Here is a 26,582-nt window from a genome sequence, read left to right as displayed (position 1 = left end):
GGGTTTCGGTGCCAAAACAACCTGCAACCGACCCAGTTTCAGGCTCTTATACAGAGGAGCATTCACTAACCTCCCAAATGCGAAAGCATAGGTTCGAGGAAGAGCTGCAATCTACCGATGTAGACCATACGCAAAAGCGTATCTTCATACAGGAGGGAACAGGGAAAATAAGCACCCTTCCCCCTATTAGAAGAAAGAGAAGACTGGAGTTCCAAACTGAACAAACACCACAAACAAAGGTGGTGAAAAAGGTTACTCCACCACCCTCTCCTCCACCTGTAATTCACGTCTCACCAGCACAAACTCCATCACATTCCCCAGCTCACACCACCATGAGCCAGGGTGACCAGGATCAGGAGGAATGGGACTTATACGACGCCCCAGTGTCAGATAACAGCCCGGAGGCATACCCTACGAAGCCATCTCCACCAGAAGACAGCACTGCGTATTCTCAAGTGGTGGCTAGAGCAGCACAATTTCACAATGTAAGCCTCCACTCAGAACAGGTCGAGGATGACTTTTTATTCAACACCCTCTCCTCCACCCACAGCTCCTACCAAAGCCTGTCTATGCTCCCTGGTATGCTCCAGCACGCGAAAGAAATTTTTAAGGAGCCGGTCAAAAGTAGGGCAATCACACCAAGAGTGGAAAAAAAGTATAGGGCGCCCCCTACAGACCCTGTTTTCATCACTGCACAGCTGCCACCAGATTCCGTTGTTGTAGGAGCAGCTAGGAAAAGGGCCAACTCCCACACATCTGGGGATGCACCACCCCCGGATAAGGAAAGCCGCAAGTTCGATGCAGCTGGAAAGAGAGTCGCAGCACAGGCTGCAAACCAGTGGCGCATCGCCAACTCTCAAGCACTACTTGCGCGCTATGACAGAGCCCATTGGGATGAGATGCAACACCTCATTGAACATCTACCCAAAGACCTACAAAAAAGGGCAAAGCAAGTGGTTGAGGAAGGTCAAAACATTTCAAACAACCAGATACGCTCCTCCATGGACGCAGCAGACAAAGCTGCAAGGACAATTAATACATCCGTGACCATCAGAAGGCATGCATGGCTACGAACGTCTGGGTTTAAACCAGAGATACAGCAGGCAGTTCTCAATATGCCTTTCAATGAAAAAGAACTGTTCGGTCCAGAAGTGGACACAGCGATAGAAAAACTTAAAAAGGACACGGACACTGCTAAAGCAATGGGCGCACTCTACTCCCCGCAGAGCAGAGGAACTACGGCACCTTCCGCAAGACACCCTTTAGAGGGGGGTTTCGGGGTCAGGCCACACAAGCCAGCACCTCACAGGCAACACCGTCCAGTTACCAGGGACAGTACAGGGGAGGCTTTCGGGGCCAATACAGAGGAGGGCAATTCCCTAGGAATAGGGGAAAATTTCAAAGCCCCAAAACCCCTGCAACTAAGCAGTGACTCACATGTCACTCATCCCCTCCACACAACACCAGTGGGGGGAAGAATAGGTCATTATTACAAAGCATGGCAGGAAATCACTACAGACACTTGGGTTCTAGCAATTATCCAACATGGTTATTGCATAGAATTTCTACAATTCCCTCCAAACATACCACCAAGAGCACAAAATTTATCACAACATCATTCCGAGCTCCTGGAGACAGAAGTTCAAGCACTATTGCAAAAGAATGCAATCGAATTAGTACCAAACACACAAATAAACACAGGAGTTTATTCACTGTACTTCTTAATACCAAAGAAGGACAAGACGCTAAGACCAATCCTAGACCTCAGGATAGTAAACACATACATCAAATCAGACCACTTTCACATGGTCACACTACAAGAAGTGCTACCATTGCTCAAACTACACGACTACATGACAACCTTAGACCTCAAAGACGCGTATTTCCATATACCAATACATCCATCGCACAGGAAATACCTAAGGTTTGTATTCAAAGGAATACATTACCAATTCAAAGTATTGCCTTTTGGTTTAACAACAGCACCAAGAGTCTTTACAAAATGTCTAGCAGTAGTCGCTGCACACATCAGAAGGCAGCAAATACATGTATTCCCGTATCTAGACGACTGGCTAATCAAGACCCATTCGTTATCAAAGTGCTCACACCACACAAATCAAATCATACAAACCCTCTACAAACTGGGGTTCACCGTCAACTTCGCAAAATCAAACATCCTGCCGTGCAAAGTATAACAGTACCTAGGAGCCATAATAAACACAACAAAAGGAGTAGCCAGTCCAAGTCCACAAAGAATTCAAAACTTCAACAACATCATACAACGCATGTATCCAACACAAAAGATACAAGCAAAGATGATATTACAACTCCTAGGCATGATGTCTTCATGCATAGCCATTGTCCCGAACGCAAGACTGCACATGAGGCCCTTACAACAGTGCCTAGCATCACAATGGTCACAAGCACAGGGTCACCTTCTAGATCTGGTGTTAATAGACCGCCAAACTTACCTCTCGCTTCTATGGTGGGACAATATAAATTTAAACAAAGGGCGGCCTTTCCAAGACCCAGTGCCACAATACGTAATAACAACAGATGCTTCCATGACAGGGTGGGGAGCACACCTCGATCAACACAGCATACAAGGACAATGGAACGTACATCAAACAAAACTGCATATAAATCACCTAGAACTGCTAGCAATTTTTCAAGCACTAAAGGCTTTCCAACCAATAATAGTTCACAAATACATTCTCGTCAAAACAGACAACATGACAACAATGTATTATCTAAACAAGCAAGGGGGGACACACTCAACGCAGTTGAGCCGGTTGGCACAAAAGATATGGCATTGGGCAATTCACAACCAAATTCGCCTAATAGCACAGTTTATCCCAGGGATTCAGAATCAACTCGCAGACAATCTCTCTCGAGATCACCAACAGGTCCACGAATGGGAAATTCACCCCCAAACTCTGAACACTTACTTCAAGCTCTGGGGAACACCTCAGATAGACTTGTTTGCGACAAAAGAGAACGCAAAATGCCAAATCGCATCCAGATACCCACACAGGCAGTCCCAGGGCAATGCCCTATGGATGAACTGGTCAGGGATATTTGCCTACGCTTTTCCTCCTCTCCCTCTCCTTCCTTATCTGGTAAACAAACTCAGTCAAAACAAACTCAAACTCATATTAATAGCACCAACTTGGGCAAGGCAACCCTGGTACACAACGCTGCTAGACCTATCAGTAGTACCACACATCAAACTGCCCAACAGACCGGATCTGTTAACTCAACACAACCAACAGATCAGGCACCCAGATCCAGCATCGCTGAATCTAGCAATCTGGCTCCTGAAATCCTAGAATTCGGACACTTACAACTTACACAAGAGTGTATGGAAGTCATAAAGCAAGCCAGAAGGCCATCCACCAGGCACTGCTATGCAAGTAAATGGAAGAGGTTTGTTTGCTACTGCCATATTAATCAAATCCAACCATTACACGCAACTCCAAAAGATGTAGTGGGTTACTTGCTTCACTTACAAAAATCTAACCTAGCTTTCTCTTCCATTAAAATACACCTTGCAGCAATATCTGCATACCTGCAGACTACCTATTCAACTTCCCTTTATAGGATACCAGTCATTAAAGCATTCATGGAGGGCCTTAAAAGAATTATTCCACCAAGAACACCACCTGTTCCTTCATGGAACCTAAATGTTGTCCTAACTAGACTTATGGGTCCACCTTTTGAACCCATGCACTCCTGCGAAATACAGTTCCTAACCTGGAAGGTTGCATTCCTCATCGCCATTACTTCCCTAAGAAGAGTAAGCGAGATTCAGGCGTTTACAATACAAGAACCTTTTATACAACTACACAAGAATAAGGTCGTCCTAAGGACTAATCCTAAATTTTTACCAAAGGTTATTTCACTGTTCCATCTAAATCAAACAGTGGAACTTCCAGTGTTCTTCCCACAGCCAGATTCCGTAGCTGAGAGGGCACTACATACATTAGATGTCAAAAGAGCATTAATGTATTACATTGACAGAACTAAAAACATCAGAAAGACTAAACAACTATTTATTGCATTCCAAAAACCTCATGCAGGAAACCCAATATCAAAACAAGGTATAGCCAGATGGATAGTTAAATGCATCCAAATCTGCTACCTTAAAGCTAAACGACAGCTGCCCATTACACCAAGGGCACACTCAACCAGAAAGAAAGGTGCTACCATGGCCTTTCTAGGAAACATCCCAATGCAAGAAATATGTAAGGCAGCCACATGGTCTACGCCTCACACATTCACCAAGCACTACTGTGTAGACGTGTTATCCGCACAACAAGCCACAGTAGGGCAAGCCGTATTAAGAACATTGTTTCAGACTACTTCCACTCCTACAGGCTGAGCCACCGCTTTTGGGGAGATAACTGCTTACTAGTCTATGCAAAACATGCGTATCTACAGCGACAGATGCCATCGAACTGAAAATGTCACTTACCCAGTGTACATCTGTTCGTGGCATCAGTCGCTGTAGATTCGCATGTGCCCACCCGCCTCCCCGGGAGCCTGTAGCAGTTCGGAAGTTACCTTCAACTATTTGTATATATATCATTTCAAACTTATATAGGTACATACTTAGTCACTCCATTGCATGGGCACTATTACTACAATACAACTCTTACCTCACCCTCTGCGGGGAAAAACAATCGAGGATAGAGTCGACGCCCATGCGCAATGGACACAAAAGGAGGAGTCACTCGGTCCCGTAACTCGAAAGACTTCTTCGAAGAAAAACAACTTGTAACACTCCGGCCCAACACCAGATGGCGAGCTATTGCAAAACATGCGTATCTACAGCGACAGATGCCACGAACAGATGTACACTGGGTAAGTGACATTTTCATTCCTTTGTATTTGTTGTCCCCTGACACGACTACCAGGAGGGGTGTGATCAATTTTCTCTCTTGCCAAACAATCTGCTTCCAGTTATAGGCAGGATTTCTCCCTTCGGTATGAAAATATATGCTAGTCCTGATAGAGTTTTGTGCACCTGATCGGTATGAGTATTATTTGTCAGAGTGTTTCAACCTCCAGATATCCCTCAGGCCTAAATTGTGCCAGGTGCTTGGGTGCCTTGGATCAGCACATCACAGCTATTGAGGTCTATCCATTTTTTTTCAATCTGAAAAGGGGGGGGGATGTTTAGCCAGTTGCACTGACCCCACAGTACCCTTTTGTAAAACCTGCATTGGCCAAAAAACCTTTCCCTTACTCATGAACTTACAGAATGTTGCTACCAAATGGGGTTTTTTCAGTAAAAATAAGTCTGGTGCCTCTTGGCATATATTTTGGATTCCCGCTCTGCTTTTCATCTTGTTGCTCACGCTGTTAACATTTGAGAGTTTTCAGTCTCTCTCTGCTGTTCTAGTGTCTACAATTGCCTTGTCCTGCATCATCTGGACAGTCTTCCCCCTCCATTTTGTTGTACAGCTGGATTATATGCGCTTGCAGCAATAACAATAGAAGTATCCTGTATGCTGCTCACTCCAGTTTTCTATTTTGCATGTTTCAGACTGCTCATTTCCCCAGTTTTAGAAAGGTCTCATCCTCCTGCCCAAATATATTTCCTTGATGAAGCCTGATGTCTCAGAGCTTTCACATCCCTGTTTTTTTTTTATGCTGCTTTTTTATGCTGTATTTACTCTTTTGATCTTCGTGTGTATCTTCTTTATTTATGGTATGCTATTTCTGTCTTCTTTATTTGTGTCTTGTTAAGATGCCCTTCTCTCTTGAGGGTTTCTTGAGCGAGTGCTTTCTTTCAGTGTAGACACATGTTGCTCCTCAGCTACTCAGTCTTAATCTTCTTCCGTCATATGAAAGAATATATGTCTTTGCATTATATATGACTGTGACTCTGATAGGGAAAAGCAGCAACTATTGTTTGTTCATCGCTCACATATTTTTTTTTACTTAAGGCAAAGACCAGCTTAGTCTAGTCTGGAAAGAACATGATTTATGTCCCTTTGTGCGAAACCTCTTTCATTTCTCAGGCTGTTGTAACAATAGCATGTGGTCAGAGTAGTTGAGGAATCAAATCAAATCATTAACATTGATAAAGCGCACTACTCACCTGTGCGGGTCTCAAGGCATTAGGGGGAAGGGGGTTACTGCTGCTCGAAGAGCCAGGTCTTGAGGAGTCTCCGGAATGCGGAGTGGTCCTGGGTGGTCCTGAGGCTGGTGGGGAGGGTGTTCCAGGTCTTGGCTGCCAGGTAGGAGAAAGACCTCCCACCCGCTGTGGAGCGGCGGATGCGAGGGACGGCAGCGAGCGCGAGGCCAATGATTGATTGGGTGGGGTTCCGGGGGGCCACGTAGAGGTTTACTCTTTATAACAAAACAAGGGGGACAAACTGTCCAGCTGAGTTGGCTATTGCAGCCATTCCTTTAGAACTTCCTCTCACGGTTACCTTCCTTCCCCTCCAGCATCCATGTTATGCAGAGGTTATTCCTTCTTCCTCTTGTTTCTGTGTCTTATATTAGTTCCTTTAGTGTATGTGCTGTCATGGCTGTTTTTTCATAGTGTCATTTACATTGTTTTGGTGTTTTAGTCCAGTTTGAATAAACTTTGTTCCCTATTGAACAAAAACAAAAGTGCCACAGCCACTTCTCCAATTCTGATTTCCAAGGCTTAGTGCATGTCTTTTATTACTTGAAGTACTACCTCTGTATCTGGCGATTTTGGCACCTGGTCCTCCCTGTCTTGGTCAATCTCTTTGTTTGCCAAACCTTTTCTTTCTCCTCCTCTATTGGCAGTTGCTCTAGCATAATTGTCAAATTTCCCCTAGTTGGGCTTTTGCCCTTCTTTGTTTTTCACCATCTTGTTTATGGCTTCCACTGTTTGTAAAATTCTATTTGTTTATTTTTCCTGTATCCAGTGTGTAGCCTCTCTTTTGTGTTAATTACATTTGACGAATCACTTTCCTTCCCTCCTTACCACCAGTTGTATTTCTGCTTCTGTCATATAGCCTTTTGGTTTACTTTTCCACTCCTCTGCGAGGGTAGTTTGGTTAATCAATGCCCCCTTACATCTCCAATTACCTCAGTCCTTTTCTTTGTGGAGGACAGGGTGTTTGATATTTCTTCTTTGCTTCACTGTCCTGGCTTAAAGTTAGGACCAAATAGTCTCTAGCTAATATTCCTTTCACAATGTAATCCCCCTAGGGTGGCTTCTTGAGTGGTGTACGTCACCTGCCATGCTATTTTCTCTATATGGGCATGAGGAGTCTTGAGTGTTTTGTGGGCCTCTAATGCAATTTGTGTTTGTTCCACCACTGTATCTCAAAAAACAGTCACAATATGTAGTGTGTCTCTCTTTAAGTAATAGGTTTTTTTTGGGTCTTTTTTTTATGTGAGGTTATCACTGCACTATTGAATTAACTGTTGCTGCATGTACCCTTTCCGTAATTGTTCTGTGCCTTTTTCTCAGACTCCCCGATGTTCCTACCCATGCCCCAAAGGATGCTTGTGGATAAGAAAAAGCAGAGGGTAGGCTTGGAGGCCCAACTGATAGTGTCCCATTTGAGTGTCTCTTCTCATTTTGGCTGATTGAGCAATCATAGCAACTCTGATGCTGCTGCCTCCGTCTGGTCTCCAAAGTACTTGGTTTCTGCAGGGCTTGCCTTGGTGACTTCTATGTGGCAGTTGGACACCGGCCTTTCTGTACTGCGCCCCTTCTCCCATCTCCGAAAACAAATCCCCCTTTCTTGATTGGTTAAGGTGCAGTGAAGAGAGACTGACTGTTCATGTGTAGTTTGGTATGTCATCAGGCCCTCTGCTATAATTTTCTCCCTCTTTTTGTTTTCACCCTCCAGCTCAGTCTTTTCATCACTTCTTGCAGCTCTCCTGTCGCATCACTTATGCCTATTAATGTATGCACACTTCAGCTGTCCTGTCTTGGTTGTAGTTACTTTGTTCACTGCCATTTAGGCTGGTCATGCCCTCCAAGCAGCCTGCATTGGTCCGCTAGGTCTGGGCCTCCATCAATCCCTTTTTCAACAACTTCATATGGTTGCTACTGTTTTGTGGGTTTTGTAATACCCTCTTTCCACTTTTGATTGTTAGTACATATAGGAGACTATACTGGATTTTGGGTATGCAGAACAGTGCTCTAGAAGACTCCATGTTTTCTAGATGGCCACCCCCTCATTCAGATAGTCCTAGCCATTTTTTAGAATTCCATCTGCCATGAATATTTGTCTTGTGCAACAAATTATTTAATGGCTCATTCATTTGCCTTCTTTGTTATACATTTTATCACTCTGGCTGTGCCCAAAGCATTGTCTTACATGATGGTCTCTGATTTCTCACCAAACAAACTGTAATTCCATTTACCTTCAATTTTCCAGTAATCCCAGGGTTAATGAGAAGTTTTTGCAGGTCTATTAATTTGGATTCTTATATGGTATAGTATTACTATATACTGGTTGTAACACGCACACTATGAGAACATTTCTTACAGAAAAGACTATATCTGCCTATTTTGGAGATAAGGATTGAAAAAAAAGCTACATTCCAAAATCTACCTTTCGAAAATCATTACAAAACCCTGTAAATGTAAAAGGATTATCACACAACAGATATTTTTGTGGGAAAAAAACAGAGGAAAGAACAGTGCCAGCGTTGTGGGATCCCACTCACTGAGCCATAAATACAGAACTGAGGTGCTAACTTCCACAGTACTGTATGCCAAATTTATTACAGTCTTCAGTTTGCCTAATTGAGCATGCGGTTTCACTTTCATGTGAGGCTGCATGCTAAGGAAACAATTTTATTTATTTTTTGTGTTTTTCAAAAGTTTTTTTATAAAAAAAACAAACTGAGCTTCTATGTTTTAAAGCCATTTTTTATTTTATGAGGATTTCTTATAGATTATTTGAATGTGGTTTCATTAAAAGACAAAAAATAGAGACCATGTGCTGCCTTTGCATAGGTATTGTCTTCTGTGCGTTTCTTTACTAAAAGTAATCAACTAATCCATGTACACATGGAGATTGTGTTTATAAATTTAAGTATCCTATGCTTGGAAGAAAAATTGGTATTACTGGTAAGTACCAAATTACTTCTTTGGGGTATCCCTGTCTTTACAATGAACCTTATGCCTTACACTGTGATCACTAGCAACAAACTCGACATAGCCTACATTATTCAATAAGCATAACTAAGTATAAGGGATGTACATGTCTGCACAGGCTTTTCCAGTCTCATCTGAGTTGATCAATTCATTGATGTATCTGTCGATCAACAGCGTATTATTTGACTATCGTTTTTAGGAATCGTCCACAGAAAAAACACTAAGGTTTTCCATGAAAAGCACAAAATGGAAAACCTATTAAAACGTACCACTAGCTGTCACAATTGATGTGTTTGACTGTAACGCAGTTGTAATATGCACTCATTTTAGTGTGTTGCACGGTAATTCAAAACTTACAAAATGGAAAGAAAGGCAGACAACTCTTTAGCAGTGTAAAGACAGCTCTTTACTGTCGCGACAGAGAGAGCGACCCTCCCCACACAGGCAGGCAGCCGTTCTCAATCTGCTGTTGCACAGACTGCTTCTTGTATACAAAACTACACAGGGCTTTATTACAAAACAGCAAATAATGAATCGCTATGTAGTTATACATTAGTTGTGAAAAAACATCATGCCACCTGTGACCCTATTACCCTAAACTTTAACCTAAATTACTTCACATCCTTTATTGCAGAACAGCAAATAGCTGACTTGTCAGTTACATATTGAAAACAGAAAAACATTGGAAAAACTGTGACCCTGTAACCCTAAATTCTGACTAATCCCTTACACATTCTTCATTTGTGGGTTAAGTGTTTGACAAACTAACCATTCTTCATTCTTGAATGCATGCATATTTGCGGTAAATACAGCTTTAATAATGTGTGGTTTATCATTGTGAACCTAAGACCGCTGTGTACCCATTGTCAAATCAGGTTACAACCTATTAGAAAACACAAAATATGTGCCAGTGAGCCTCTGTTAAGATCATAAATTCTGTCACTCTTACTAAACACAAATTAACCTTTACCTGTAACCCTTTCAAGTTACTTATTTCATTATATCCTAAAGTTAATTCTTCATCTTATTCTGGTCAATATTAGTTCTGGGCCTACTATGTTCTCTTGCTACATACAGCTGTGAAGCGCTTTCTGCTGGTGTCTGTTGCTGTGTTACATTTTCACATTCATATCCCACATTTTCTGTACCATTGCCCACTCTAGTTGATATTTCAACTATTGAATCTAAACCTTGGTCTACATTAGGCACTAGATGATATACATTACCCTGAGAATCTACTATACGTGTTGGTGACTTAACTGGAAACATCCCTCCTGCCTTAGCACCTACTCTTCTACAACATGCTAGGATCAACTGTATGACATAATATATTGATAATAAGGCTACAATAGCTGACAACAAAGCTCCCAACAGTCGCAACATCTGGGATGGCAGCCACCCACTAAACCACTTACCTGGTGTACCTCCTTCATCTACCTTTATCTCTTGTAGATTATGCAGTGTCTGTCTAGCTTCTGATAAAGTTCCATTATCCGCATCATTTGCTGGAATGAAAGTACAGCACGCAGTTCCAATCTTCTTGCACACCCCTCCTTCTGTGGCCATCATAAGGTTCAGTACATAGCAGTGCTGCAGTGCCATCATTCTCACTGCACATACCTCTTCCGTTTTTGAGTCCATCCTTGTAGCATTGATGCACTTCAGCAACTCCCATCAAGTTACCTGCAGTCATCATAGCCTGAACAAATGATAGCATGCTTCCAAAGAATAACTGCATCATTAAAGGAATAGTATTCTTGAGAAATGTTACTCCGAGTGCTTGTACCATGATACTCTGCCGTTCTCTTCTTTGAATTATGATGTAGCAAATTGTTGGACAGATCATGGGGTGTTCATGTAAAGCTATCTGATTATTTCCAGTAATTATTAAAACTGGAAAGTGCAAGCAGATGGAGCAGATTCCACCCCAGTTAGGTGGCACCTAGACATACAGTAGTTCGCCACACTGCCAGTAATAATCCATGAGGCTGGAGGTGCCGCCCCTGCATGTTGGCGATATCTCTTGTAGTTTTACATCCAATATTCAGGCCTACATCTACATCAACAGTGCCATTTCCTCTGAAACGTAAGACAGAAGTTAGTCTCATGACAGTCTGAGGACTAACTGTGCTATCTATCCAAGTGTAACGTGAAATGTTTTCGGCCCAGGTATGTGTACACTTTCCTATCGTATCCTGGCTGACATCAATACTTTGCCATTAAGATATAACCATACAGGAATTTTCAATATCAGAATGCCATCGATCATGGGCAAAAGACTGATCCGGTAACTCTAAATCCTGGTCTACGGACACAGTCTGGGGGATAAAGGATTTACTAAATAGCTGTTAAATTCAGTGGGCGGGTGTGTTACTCCTACAAATCCTAAATCCAAGACCATCTGGATCCAATCTACAGTGGTAGGACGACCTGTCTTCTACATATGTAATATCTCTTCTTTGATGTCCTTCCTATCTGTGAGCATGTAGAACACTTCTGCTAAAGAGTCATATTCCATGGCACTGACTAAGAAATGTGTTACTTTAACATGCGGCAACTGCATTTGGGCCTTATTCCTACATAAGTAAGGATGTAAATAAACCTAAGGTTGTACTTAGGGGACTCTATTGTCTTGTTGAATATAGCCTATCTGATCCAGGAGCAGACAAAGCTGGACTCATTAGTGTTTTCCGAAACAATTTCTAGCAGATACCACATATTATCTAACAATTGAGTATGGGCATTACGAGTCACATTATTAATATAGGAAAATTGTCTTAATACATCTAAACTATTACAACAAAAAAATCTTTTCTATAGAGAAGCAAAAAAGAAAGCATCAAGAGACAAAAGAGAAACTAGGAAAAAAATACATATCTTTAGTGCTGTCTTCTTAAAAAAAAAAAAAAATTGTCCAACGTGGAGGGGGATAGTTTTACGATGACAGTCTTTCTCCCCCCTCTTGTTTTATTTAAATTGTCTATGTTGTTTAGCGTGATGCTGAATTCAGATGGACACCAGTAAGGTGGAATCACGGCCTCCTGCCATTGATTTTGACTGGTTGTGGGAGTAGTCATTGTTCACATTAGAGGGTTGGTCAAACTTGGGATCCTTTCAAGACATTGTTACAAATATGAACTTGATAGCTAGTTGTCATCAGGTGGACCTCCTGGTCATTGTTGGGTACCTTTCACAGAAACACCTATTTAGGGCAGAACTTAGAAATCCTGATCAACTTAAAAAATATGCTGACTGTATGCATCTGTGGTATTTCATCTTAAAAAGGCAATGTTTCCAATGTTAATTCCCATAGGAAAAATTGAACAGCATCAGCGCAAACATCACAGGACATAATTATACCAGTGAGGGCAGAAAGATAGCTCTTGGTCTGGAAAGAGCCCTTTTGTTATTTGGTGTAAATCCGTTCAGCGATATTTAAGAAATTGAAGTGAATCCAAATTTGTATATCTAGGGCCATGAAGGATTTGTGACTCCTCCCGATCTCGTGCTGAGATCTGATTGGCTGCCAACACTTCAAACCAGGCAGAGTTGGAAGCCACCTTGGGATTCGGCTTGAGCAGAGTCACAGGAAAATAAAAACAAGAGGTCAGAGTATAAACACCCTGACCCCACCCCTTAGTTCTGGCACCGGGATACCAAAAAGAACCCCCCACCCCCCCACCCCCAAGAGAAAAAGCATTTTTTATTTTTACACCATTGTGATGGTTTAAAAAAAAAAAAAAAGTTTTTTTTTTTTTTTAAGCCCCTGCACATTGGAGGGGGGTGCGCGTTTTGCCTCTCATGGAGCCACTGATGGCCCTGGGGACCGCCCCCCCCCCCCATACCCTCCCCCTGGTCTCCTGAACCCATCCTTTTAAGCATAATTTCACAGATGATGAGTACTTATAAAGCTGTTGAGAGTCTGGGATACCTTGTACTACAAAGGGAATCCTAATGAAATGAAGCTAGGAGAAATACTAACACTGAAAACATAGAACATTACCCGCCTATTATAATTCTTGCTGTAGTTGTAGTGTAGCAGCCCTGAAAAGACACAGAAGAGCTTCAACATTTTCTACATAAAGTTTTTATTTTATACAAAAAAAGGATTCAAATTAATCATGCCGATAAAAGATTAACTAATTTCTCCATTTTACACAAATTCTAGAGAGTATGACACTTGTCATTCATATTTGAAGAAATACCTTTTTATATTTTGTCTTGAGGAGACTGTCCCTGCTTCAGGCTAGGTCAAGGATCTCTGACCTTGTGTTTACTAAGGCATAAAATCATCCCAAGGTACTAACGCACATTCAGTGACCATTTGCTTTACCACTTCCTTTACCTCAGTCTAAATTCCATTTGTGTCGGTGCCAAGCAGGATTACTACCAGTGAGCCTCTCAGTGCATCAAGGAAGGCCACCACCTATAAAATCAGTTTTAATTTTGGATAGTGCTGCATGCCTTAGAGGTCAGATGCACGTTGCGGCTAGGCACCTAAGAACATCTGTAATGGGACTGCCCAGCACAGCATAATTTACAATTTAGCTATCAGTCTTGAATTTTTTTTTTTTCTCCAGACATCAGATCTGAAAACGCGCACATTTTACTTTCAAATGTGTTCTTTTCAATTTTGAGAACATATCTAATCCACTCAAACAGCAGCTTTTTCTTTATTCTGGTAGGCTACACATGTAGGAGCTTCTGACCGGATTCTGGATAGCTGGAGAATCCGGATTTAGGTTTACTGTTTGGCTTATTGTTGGCAACCTTCATCTTGAACTGCAGTGAGGCAGAACGGTTTGACTAATGGGTGTCTTTCTGGGCAGCTGCAGATTAATGAATAAATCACATCCACTTCCATAGGTGTTTTCAATGCATATGTAGTATTCTGGAAATAAACCTCTATTTTTCTTGTCAGTTTAAGTTCATTCTTTGTGGAGACGTGTAGTCCTTTCCGTGGTTGCTTCCTATCATTTACTTTTTAAACGAGGTGCATTATGTTTAAGGTCTGCTTTACTTTGCAGGCTCGTGATTGGTGTCTGATTCCATGAGTTTGTATTCATGATTATCTTCAGAAAGGAAGGTATAACAGGTGTCACTGCACTGCTTAAATGAACATTTATGGAACTCAAATATATACATGGAAAGCAATTTCCATCTGTGTAGCGAGAGCAGCAAGCTTGCAATATTGCTTCTTCTCAATACATGTGCCTATAATGGGGAGGCGGTTCTTCACAATGTGTAGCTATCAAATTAACTTTGCAACACGTCTGTGTATTCAATAAATTCAATGTGTTTCTGGTTATAAAAGTCTGTTCAGGTGATGTTGAAATATTTGAACAGTAGTACAGTCAGTGCATTCATGATTGAGGAAAGGATAATCTTTCATTCTACCTCACTGTAACTATGTTCACATCTGCATGGTCAGTGAAAAACATACATTGTGGCACGTGTTGGCCATCATTACAGCTAAAGCTTGATTCAGTAGTGACAAAAGATTGTCTAAGAAATTACAGTCACATTACAATAGTACCAAGAAAAATAAAAACCTTGACAAAAATGACCGACTAAAAGCAGCATCACCAAGTACGGCACCTCCATATGAATGCTGGTTTCTTTTATCCAACTAAATATCTTAAGCACTTGTCCCTCATGCAGTTTTCATATCTTTAGAACCATATCTTCCAAACTCTTGCCAGCGATGGAGTACCTTCTGTAAAAAGAAAATACATGATTTCCTCTACAGTCACTTAGGATGTCTTTTCCTTATTCTGTTCGTTGTCTTTATTTCCTACTTATTTGTTGGGGTTAGCTGGTTTCCTTTGAGAGACAGAGCACTTTCTTCTTAAACTATGTTGTATTTTCATATCAGAACCAGACTCATGTTGTTCATGTATGTGTATGTAAAATCAACTCAAATACCATTGCAACGTGGCATTACAGAAACTTATGAAAATGCTTCCAGACACATTTCTTGCAGTTTTCTTGGCTCCCATCTTTAATATTTGAAGACCTTTATTATAAGCTGCTGCAACATGGAACATTAAAAATTGCGTTCTTGACTTGCTCTTAAATCGATTGTTTGTGAAATTGTTCAGTACCACAAAGACCCTGATTATGAGTGGGCCAGAGCTTTTCAACCTTTGTTCAAACCATTGCCATATTTGTGCATTATTTACAACCTGCAGTAATTGTTGTTTTAAATTTCATCAGAGCAAACCTGCCAGAATTTAATACAGAAAAACTCATGGTATTTACCATAAAATGAATATTTTGGTATAGTAAGCACCAATACCTCCATGCGATTCCAAAAAAAACTCAGTATAAGTGCAATTTATCACACCCAATCCTGAAACTGGGGAGTCAGACTTAATAGTGTGTGATAAATAGCACATATAACCAACCTTCTGAGGGACTCAGAATACGGGGTTTATTCACAAAAAGGCTTAAAAAAATATTTAGCCCTTTGTTCATGATGGTCGGTTTTGCTTTTTCTATAACTGCTGTATCATAAAGACTGCAAGGTATTGAATACAAAGGAACACTGGACTTAAATAACAATTTGAAGGAATCATTTTATTTAAGAATACTAATTAACGGATTTATCCTGTTTATGAACATAAAATGATAGTAAAGAATCTTTCTAATAGACTTTCATTTGTTTTTCTAGATATTTGGGCGATAGGGTGTATTTTTGCAGAGCTGCTGACGTCGGAACCAATATTTCATTGTCGGCAAGAGGATATTAAAACTAGTAATCCTTATCACCATGACCAGCTGGATAGAATATTCAATGTCATGGGTTTCCCTGCAGGTGTGTACTTTACTCCTTAACACTGTGTTGCCAATTTATTTTGTTGGGGAAAACCCGCACCCCCCTTAGCTGTGTATCCTGAAGTAAAAACATGTTTTTAAACAATTGCACATCTTGTATTAAATTGTTGTGAATAACATGCATCGGTGCTTACATGACTTTCAAAACATTTTTTTATTTATAGATTTATCTTACAAATACTGATAAATTGGAGAGTAAAATGAACAGATATGCTGGTCTCTTTCTCCCTTGCATCTCTTTCTAACCAAAAAGTTTCAAATTATTGAGAATGCTGCACTTCCCAACCTTCAACAGAAATTACAGTAATGCTAGACTTTAGAACTGCATGGCAAAATGTATTTGTCATTACTTTGCAGTAGTCTAGCCTAAATACATTTTTATTTCAAATGGCCTTTGTAGTTTTTTAGTGCATACTCTATTATTGGCCTTTTTGCATAAGCATGTCTGCCAGAATATGACTTTCAGTTTGTAAATTTAGTGTTCGCATTTTTAGAATTTTACTTACATTCACCTGGTTGTCTGATAACCGTTTGGTGATAACATCTTACCATTTTGACCTGTCCACCCTTCAGCGGAACCCAGGCTTTCTTGTCATGTTTATGATATCCTCCTGCACCCCCTCCTTCACTGGTTTAGTTCCGAAACCTTCTTCAAAGAAAGTTGCCTCATTATGAGGGAGCTTTTGTCATCACTTCTTTCTCACTTTCCTCGCCTTCATTGACTGTTGTTAGCCTTGATCCAAGGCATCTCCACAGCCATGTTACTCAAACCACATCTTTCTGGGTGATTTCTCATGCTGGACTTTGCTGGTGTTTAGCCAAGCTCTCGAGCTGCCTACTAGAACCCTTATTGTGTTTGTTCAGATGTTTTGTGAAGTGCAACAGCTTTTAGGTTTCTCAGAGGTCTGATGATTTTGAAGAAGAGTTTCGAGTGCGGATAGGGTGGTTAAGTAACTGTATCCAGCATTCATCTCTTGTGACCCAAAAGCAGCTTTAGTTATGTTTTTAGAGTTTTCATTAACCCTCTTATGGTTGGTTTCAGGTGTCGGGTTAGGGTCGTGGGTATTTCACAATTTAGGTACTTGAAAACCCATTGACCTTAATGTTTCATCCTCTTGAAGAATTGTTGGTTGTGAGTGCACACTCACCTTTGCCCTGGGATGTTTTGTGGACAGTGCATTGGACTTTCAATTCGATCCTGGTTTTAGGGTGGGTTGGTTTGACCGATTCTGCTGAGATTTAGGCTCATTCTGGCTGCCCAATTCAGTAGTCTTTGAAGCCTGGCGATGAAGTTTGTATGGTCGCTAGAGCAAAAAACAAAGTAAAACAAATATGCCAATACCAATGCTCTTGTTTTCTTAACTCTTAAAAATGCTACTACTACTACTCCAATCTGATCACAGAGAAAGCGGAGTTGAAGGTTGATATCCTGTGGTGACTCACGTTCAGTTTTGTTAGAGATTAACAGGGTCTCAGAGGCCCAGTAGTCCAGTCAAATGGCAGACAACCGTCTCTGTTTTGTATCTGTTCATGCAGAGAAAACTCTCCTTCACTGAGTAGAGCACATAATTCAAGTAAGCAAAGTTGCTGGTTAAATGATCAGATTTCTTTCCTGGTTGGAAGTGGATTTGCATGTAATGCGTACATATGGAAGTTCATGCAGTATTAACCTAATAGTTTTGGCAACAGGTGTACTTATATATTGAAAATAAAACTTGAGAGGAACAAACCGGTAGCATGCTACAGGGCATGTGTGTGATTTGAGCGACCCATTACTGCTTTTTTTAAACATTATTTTGGTTTTCTGCTGCAGTCGGTCAGAATTACTTAATCTGTGAGACCGCTTTTACAGCAGTATCGAAAACTGCAGATGGCATCAGGACGGCAACATACGTCCTCAGCCTCTTGCCACCTTCAGTGGAGGTAAAACCCAATGTCTTTCCAGCCATCATGCAACCCTGGCAGACTTTTGATGAGCCTCTGCTCACATTCATTGAAGCCGTCACAGACGCTCTCCTCTGCATCTGTGCGAAACCTGAGTCAAAGCTACGTTGCATTCCCTTGGCGAAATTGCCGTAAGTGTTCTTTGTAAGGCCAACAATATTGCCCCTTTCGAGGTTTCAGAATGGGTATCCAGCGTAGGCAATGTCAACATCTGCCTCTGCAACAACAGACCTTGTAAGCCTTTCAAGGTAGAGGTAGAGGATTTTGCCTACTGAGTCCAGACCCTAGAATCAAAGCCCTACCCACTATATGTCCTGTCAGTCATCATTACACCCTCCACTTCACCTTCCCACTGTCTTAGTAGAAAACCCCTCTGGGTTATCCTGAGCATGCACTGCCACCCAGTTGCTACATGGGTGGCAAAGCATCACATTGGAGAAATGGGTGATTCAGCTTGTCTAGGACGGGTTCTCCCTACCCTTCCTATTCACCCCTCTAAACATGCTGCCTACATCACAACAGCTTCTGGAGGACCACTGGTCCATCGTGTGGAAAGATGTCCAGTCTATCTTGGAACAGTCAGCTATAGAGAGGGTACTGGGATTTTTCGTGACTGGCTGCGTCTCCCGTTGATTTCTGGTGACGAAGAATAGAGGAACTCATCCTATTTTAGACCTTCAACCTCTAAATTTCTGCCTCCAAAAAAAGGCAACAAAAAGATTCACCATCAAGTTTGTTCTGCCATGCATCCAGGCAACTAGATGGTGGTGCTGGATATGCAAGATACCTGTTTTCACATTCCTGTTCGGCAGTCCCATAGGTGCTACATATGGTTACAGGGGGCCACACGTACTTACCAGTTCACCTCAGATGTTCACTAAAGTGATGGTAGTGTTAGCTGCCCAACTTCAGAGGTTGGGAATACCAGTCTTACCGTATCTGAAAGTGTTGAAGGTGAGCCCCCTCTTCAGCAGCCAAACCACCGTGATGCACCTCCAGATACAGGCCAACCTGTTAACATCTAAGGGATTTCTCATGAATGTGCTGAAGTCCCACCTGATTCCTATGCAGAGACTCCTATTTATTAGAGCCATTCTGCATGTGGTGGTATCATGGTTTTTCTTGCCTCCTCATCGATTCCAGGATTTTGATGTTTCAGCCTTTGGCCTGGGTATCAGTGGGGACAACTTTGGGGCTCTTGGCTTCCTGCATCCCCCTAGTAGCCCATACCAGGTGGCACATGCAGGTTCTGCAGTAGGATATAAAGTCTCAGTGGGCTCGGCACCAAGGAAACCACTCAGATTCCATCCAGATATCAGAGGAGACTGTGAAAGATCTGCAGTGGGCTCTGCTGGACCGCTAGTGGACTGGTGGCAGACACCTCTCCTTGTTCCACACAGAACTAACAGTTGAGGCAGATATATCGTTGCTGGGTTGGGGAGGTCATCTGGGAGAGGTGGACATCGTAGGCCTCTGGTCTCTGTTAGAGACCCGCCTCCACATTAATCTGTTGGAGTTGTGGGTGATTAGCTTAGCACTAGAAGCTTTTCTCCCATCCACCAAGAGGCAACCGGTGCAGGTTATCATGGACAACTCCACCACCATGTGATACAGCAGCATGCAAGGTTAATGGAGATTGTGGATCATTTTCCAGGCAGATGGGTGCCCCTTAAGCTAGTTGAGTTGTCAGGTCATTTCTCTCGTCATACAACACCTGGCAGAAGCTTCAAATGTAATGAGAGAGAAACAAAGCTGTTGTTTGTCACATCATGAATGACCGCTAAACTCGGAGGTAGTACCGAGTGTCTTCATGTAATAACTGGCTTGATCTCTTTGCTACTGCTGAGAACCCTCAGTGTCCAAACGTTTGCATGCTGGAGTTCCAAGGTAGTTCTCTTTTGGTGATTTCTTTCAAATGAGCTAGAACTTAGGACACCTGTATGCCTTCCATGTTTGCCTCTCCTTCCCAAAGTTCTGAAGACGATCCAAAATGACCGGGCCCAGATCATCAGAGTGGCTATAGGTTGGGCCAAAAGAGTGTGGTACCTGAAACTTCTGGCCATGAGCACCTGTCCTCCTACTTGGATGCTTTTTTTTGGAAGGACTTTCTGTTGTAGGTGCCGTGTCCTACACCAGAGCCTATGGAACTTAGTCCTAAATGCTTAGAGAGTCAGCCGTGGCAGTTGATTGCTTTTCACTCCCACTAGAGATGGTATTTCCCATACAGACAACTTGGTGTCCCTACTCCAAAACCATCTATGTGGAACGTTTGAGAAGTTTGTTGTGTGACGTTCTTTAGGGCATATTCCATCCCCTCAAGGCATTTTTATCTGACATTCTTATTTTCTCCCTATCCTTAGCCCACCAAAGCCTTGATGTGGCCAAGTTAAATGTTATTTGTCTTCCGTTTTACATTTACTTGATCAGTCATCCCTGTTAAAATCACCTGTTGTGATGCATGTTCTAAAATGGCTGACCCTTATGTTTCCGCCGAAACCAGTTGTGATTCCTCAATGCGATCTGAATTTGGTGCTCACTTTTCTGATGTGCACCCTATTTAAGCTAATGAACAGTTGCCCTCCCCACTGCCTTCCCAGACAAGTTTGTCCTAAGGACAAAGCTGCATTCCTCCTGACATGCAGAAAGGCATTAGGCTGCCTGCTGACCTTCTTTGCCCTGTCTCCTCTATCCAAGGAGGAAGAAAGCTTTCATTGCATAGACCTTAAGAGAGTTGTGTTCTTCTGCATTGATCCACTGAGAACCTTCAGGGTAGATGATCAGCTCTTTGTTGTCTTCTCTTGGACAAAAGAAGGTATGGCAGTGCCGAAACTGACCACCTTCAAATGGATTGTTCTTTGTATAAAGATCTGCTAAGGTTTAACCAAGCCAGCCCCCAGAAGGCCTGCAGGCTCAGTCCACCAGAGCCGAGGCTGCTACCACCTTGTTGGTGCGAGGAGTGCCTGTCTTGCACATCTGTGTGTTAGGCTGCAACATGGACATTGGTTAACATGTATGTTCACAAAGTATTACGGTCTGAATTGACAGGTCTGGCGGGAACGGTACTATGCCCATTCTGCCCTACAAGGCTTCTCGGACTGAGCTATTCCACAGGTCCCCTGCCTGTGGAGGTACTGGTTTGGTATCTGTTCTCAAGGTAAAGAATCTGCAGATAGAAGTATCCACCTGAAGAAAAAGTTACTTAGCTTCAGAATTGCTAGTTTTGTTGGATACTCCTGTTAGCCACAGATTCCTCACCAATCTTCCCACGTCCCCTTTCTATAGAATAGAATATTTTTCCTCCATCTTAAAAAGGACCCAGTTTGAGATCTGCACAGTGTAAAATCTGATTATTCAGGGCTTGCCAGTCCAATATGGAGAATATCAGAAAGAAACTGACGTCCGCTTGTAGGGGATGAGGGCATATGTGGCCCAGACAGCACTTCTGGGGTGAGAGACAATGCCACCTACTGGCGTTTGAGGGAACTACAGAGAAAAATATCTGGATCCGGTTTGGTGCCTGGAGGTATTCACAGGGTGAGGAATTTGCGGTTAGAGTATCCATCAGAAAGAGCATTACCGAAAGTAAGTAAAATGTTTTCCTTCACTGCTTGTGGCTTTGTTGTTTCTAATCAGTTCTGAAGATGAAAGTAAACACTTTACTGACAACTTTACTCAATATTGTTGAATGTAATACCCAATGTGTAATGACATTAGATTGTTTTGAGGAATAACAAAATAATCTTAGTTTTTTTTGTCAGTTGTACAGTTTGAAATATTAAGCATTCCAATTCAATTTCACTGTGAATACTTACTTATTTTGGATGGTCTGAAAAATAGTTTGCAATCCTTTTGACTATGCCGTCCTTAGACAAAGATTGGGAAGACATTAAGAAGATGCCTGAACATTCAACTTTAATGAAAGATTTCCGGAGAAACACGTAAGTTGATGTGATTAATAGCTTAATTTATAATCCAGTCCACAATTTCCGAAAGCTAAATTCTATAAATTGTGAGTAGCTGTAATGACTGCAGTTGAGTGTCATCGACCAGTGTTTGAATTGAAAGTTTATCTTTGTGTCTTTGTGTGCTTTATAAATAGGGCTTCCAGCGTTTTTTTTTTTGTTTTGTTTTTTTTGGTCAAACATGTTTTTATTAGGTTGAATTCCGTGGAGACATCACAAAAGTCAACAAAATGGTGTGAACCATCTGAACCTGGTTGTCACTTAGACTTACGTTATTACAATGCAAGACAGTATCAACACCAGTTCTATTGTGATAAAGAGTTTCTACCAATTTTGTTAATAAGGGAAAATAAGAAGAAAAAAAAAGAAAACTTATAAATCATGCTACTAAATATAAACATGAATCGGAGTTGGGAGATCATCATGTTACATCACTTTAAGTATATCTTTACCATAGAAAAGAGTCATTCATGTCTTTTGCAAGAGACTGGGGTTGTGGACGGTTGCAGTTCATATATCTCTCTTAAATTTGAAATAGGTGCAGTAATCTAATTCTAGGTGGGCATACAGTCAGCGGGAGGTCTCTGGAGAGATAGGATACTAATGGGCTCCATTTATATTCAAACTTTTTAAAATCATCTGCCATTCTTTCCATGGTCCAGCACGGAGGTGGCTCTGCCGCTGAGTGATCGCTGGGGCTTCTTGCTTTTTCCAGGCCACCGCTTTTGCCATTTTAGCGGCACCTAGTCAAAGCCACATAATGGCCCCATCTGCTCCTGTTTGATATTGGAGAGTGTCCTCTCTCAATCCGAGGAGTGCACAGTGGTCTGTGATCGCTATGGGATATACCAGTATATCCTTAATGTGGGCCAGGATTTCATTCCAAAAAGGGCAGATCGTGGAACGGTCCCACCATATATGTTTGAAATCACCTTGTGTTCCACACCCTCTCCAGCACAGATCTGATGTGGTCGGGATTATTTTCTTCAGTTGGGTTGGATAGAGATACCAGTCGTACAAAATCTTATAATGGGCCTCTCTCAAAGCCATAGAGCGATTGTGTCTCTGGATATCTTGGTGTAATTTCTCCCATTGTGTGTCAAGAATTTCTTCTCCCAACACCTGTTCCCAGAAGTGATGGTGGCGGTGCCTTGTCATTTTGCCTGTGGTTGTTAAAGTATAGAGATGCGAGATAATACCTTTCAGGAAACTTGCCTTGCGAATTAATTTTTCAAAAGATGTGAATTCCCTCAAGGCTGCCTGTTGATTTTCAGGTGTCACTGCATAGTGACATAGTTGAGTATAGTGATAGAATTCGGCTTGTGGAAGATTGAATTCTCTCTTACAGTTCTCAAACGAGATTATATCAGTATTGTGGAATAGATCTGCTAAAACCAAGCATCCTCCCTCACGCAATTTATCAAGTGGTCCTGTGTGTACAGCACGGGGAAAGGCTGGATTAAAGTGTAGTGGTGTGTGTCGGGAAGGGAAGGTCCTCCAGTTTCTTGTGTTTGTTACCTCGTCCCAGACCTTAGGTGTAGTTTTTATTGGTGTACTAAGGTATGCATTACGGGGGCAGTCTGTCTTAGGCTTCCACAACACATCCCAGATCACTCTCCCCACCACAGCCCGGTCCATATGGAGCCAGTGTTTATCGGATTCTCTAAGGGACCATTCCGTGACTACTCTTAATTGGGCAGCCTTTTAATATAACTGAAAGTCTGGCAAGCTCAGGCCGCCTCTCTCCTTAGGCATACTTAACATTTTATATGAGAGTCTGGCTCTATTTCCTTGCCAAATAAATCGCACCAGAAGGGTGCGGAGGGCTGAAAAGAAGGCATGATCTACTTTCAGAGGGAGACTCTGAAATATATAGAGTATCTTAGGTAGAACTGTCATTTTAATGGCATTGATCTTTCCCAACCATGTAAGATAGGATGGGGCCCAACATTTCAGGGTGTCTTTTATGCATGTCAGTAGCGGGCAGTAGTTGGCCTTGTAGAGCTATGTTTGGTTTGATTTTGATACTCAGGTAAGTTATTTCTTTTTTTGCCCATTGGTATGGTATGGTGTGGTGGCCGCCAGATGTTCCATTTCCAAAGGGGGGCATGGTCAGATTCATCATATAGGACTTGGAATGATATACCTTAAATCCCGCTACCTCTTTGAAGTGACATAGTTCCTCCTGTACGGCGGAGGATGAAGATGAGGAGGCTGGATCTGTCAGTGTCAAGAGGACGTCATCCGCAAATAGTGACATTTTATGTTCCGTTGTCCCAAAGGTAATCCCGTGTATAGTGGGTGAGGCCTGAATGCGTTCTGCTAGTGGCTCTATACTCAAAGCAAACAGCAAGGGGGGTATCCTTGTCTCTTCCTCCTCGTCAACGGGGATGGGGCTGAACTAGTGCCATTTATTAATACTCTGGAGTAGGAGCTGCATAATTGGCTCTTATTATCTGGATAACTATTTCGCAGAACCCATACGTCCATAGAACTTGGGTCATGAAGGCACAATCTACTTGATCAAATGCCTTCTCAGCATCTAAACTCAGGAGAATGGCTGGGATTTTTTTCTTATGAGTCTTTTCCAGTAAGTGTATCACCCTACGAATGTTATTGTGTGTCTGACGACCATTTACAAATCCTGATTAGTCTGGGTGTATCAAATCAGGAAGAAGCTCTTCAAGTCGGTAAGTCAGTATCCTGATGCATAGTTTTGCATGTAAATTCAGGAGAGCTATAGGTCGATATTAGCTACAGATTTGAGGGTCCTTCCCTGGTTTGGGAATGACAGAGATAATAGCTTCACCCATTGTGTGTGTGTGGTGATCCCTGAGGTACCTATATAGTTGAATAAATTGGTTAGATAGGGCGTCAATTCTGAGCTATAAGTTTTATAGAATTGAGCTGTCGGTCCGTCTGATCCTGGTGACTTATTTTGTTTAAGGCGGTCTATTGCTGTCTGTACCTCAGATTTCTCGATGGGTGTCCGTAATTGCTCGTTGTGCTCTTTCGTGACTTTGGGTAGGTCTATATGTTCTAAGTAAGCCAATTGGGCAGATTTAGAAGTGGTTTCTGCTGTATATAGAACCTGATAAATATATTTGCCTTTTCTACATCTGAATCAGTCAGTCCATTAGTGGGGTGTCTTATATTCCCTATATGCTCCTTTTCTCTTTTCACTCGTAATTGTCTGGCAAGTTGTGAACCCACCTTGTTACTTTGTCATATGTCATTCTCTGCAGACGTAGTAGTGTAAGATCTGCTCTGTTGGCATATATAGCATTTAATTTGCCCCTCCAGGCTGTCCTCGTGCTTTGAAGGGGTAAAGTCGGGTGAGTTTTATGAGCTTCTTCAGTGGCTTAAAGTTCTGTCTCTAATATTAGCTGCTGCTGTCTTCTCTGTTTGTTTAGTGCCGCATTTAGGGAGATACATTTCCCCCGTAGAACTGCTTTGAAGGCGTCCCATGTTATGCTTAGATTGGTATCTGCCGGGTCGTTGAACTCAAAGTATTCCCTAATGGTAGTGCGTATATGTTCTCTAGAAGGCTTATCTCTAATCAGGAAGGGTGGAAAGTACCATCGCAGGGTTTTTGATTTGTTCTCTCTCCAGTCTATTGTTAGTTCCATTGGGGCGTGGTCCAAGAGGGTGATGGAATGTTTTGTTGCCCTAAGAAGTTCTTGGGGCACCCCTTGGCTAGCGAACACATGGTCAATTCTTGAGTATGCCCTTTGAGTATGGGAAAAAATTGTTTAGTCTCTGTTGTTGGAGTGAAGTTTCCTCCAGGTGTCGACTAGGCCAGTCTTCGTCATTACCTGTTGTAATGCTAGCAAGAAGTTCCCAGATGGCGAACAGTCGGGGTGCGTACTATCTTGGTTTGCGTCCCACGTAAGGTTAAAGTCGCCCATCATAAATATATCCCCCTCTGCAAAGGCTCTCCCAGTGTCTCTAGGCACCAGCATAGGAATTGGTCTTGGTTTATGTTCGGTGTATATATTGAAGTCAAAGTTACTCGGCGACCTTTCATCACTCCTTTCACCATAACATAGCGACCTTCCTTATCTGTATGGTGACCTGTAGGATGGAATTGTAGAGCTTGATGGAACATGAGTGCTACTCCATTGTGCTTCATCGTAGCTGTTGATTTGAAGGTTCGTGGGTATTGTTTATGTTTGAGCCTATGGTCTTCTCCTCTTTTAAGATGAGTCTCCTGTAGCGCTATTATGTCATAGTGGGTTATCTGTTAAGTATTTCCATATTTTGTGGCCCTTCACTGGTGTGTTTAATCCTTTGACATTCCAGGTGAGCATTGTCACTACCATTCTGTCAACAATGGGTGTGACCGTCTCTCTGAGGCTAGCATTGAGCTGGATCAGAGTCTATTGTGCTCATTCCTTGGAGTAACCCCTCACGATTTCCGGAATGTCAATATGGGATATATTCTCCTCGTCTTCCCCCCACTTGGGTCTGGATCTCGACTCCTGCTTATGGTACATGGTCTCCCAACTCCTAATAAAAACCTAACATTGAACAATTTAAGGACAACCGGTCCAGAGTGTGTAAGTCTCCATAAGTCTATTAACGACATTGAGTGCAGGCCTTATTCTGCTTTGTCGCTCTAGGGTTAGATATTATTGGGCTTCAGTATTGGGGTATGTGAGGTAGTGGGACCTGCCTGTGTTCAAGTTTTGACGAGGGTGGCTCTCGTAGGCGTGCAGCTTCATTATCCTGTTGGA

General features: G+C 42.1%; 1 protein-coding gene across 5 annotated transcripts in view; it reads left to right on the top strand.

Annotated features, from left to right (window-relative positions):
- CDK8 (cyclin dependent kinase 8) overlaps positions 1-26,582 on the top strand; it is a 208,581-nt gene that overhangs the window by 104,168 nt on the left and 77,831 nt on the right. For 3 of the 5 annotated variants that reach the window (XR_011194600.1, XM_069202228.1, XM_069202227.1), the window contains 2 exons: positions 15,777-15,920; positions 21,753-21,822. Coding sequence is in view for 4 of the 5 variants with exons in the window: in XM_069202228.1 (XP_069058329.1) it covers positions 15,777-15,920; positions 21,753-21,822 (214 nt within the window). In the remaining variant the exon portion in view is untranslated. The remainder of the gene's footprint in view (positions 1-15,776; positions 15,921-21,752; positions 21,823-26,582) is intronic. The other 2 variants (XM_069202230.1, XM_069202229.1) reach the window with 1 other exon arrangement.

Source organism: Pleurodeles waltl, chromosome 8 (assembly GCF_031143425.1).
Source record: "Pleurodeles waltl isolate 20211129_DDA chromosome 8, aPleWal1.hap1.20221129, whole genome shotgun sequence".
In the NCBI taxonomy this organism is placed as follows: domain Eukaryota; kingdom Metazoa; phylum Chordata; class Amphibia; order Caudata; family Salamandridae; genus Pleurodeles; species Pleurodeles waltl.
This window is presented reverse-complemented; position numbering and strand designations above follow the sequence as displayed.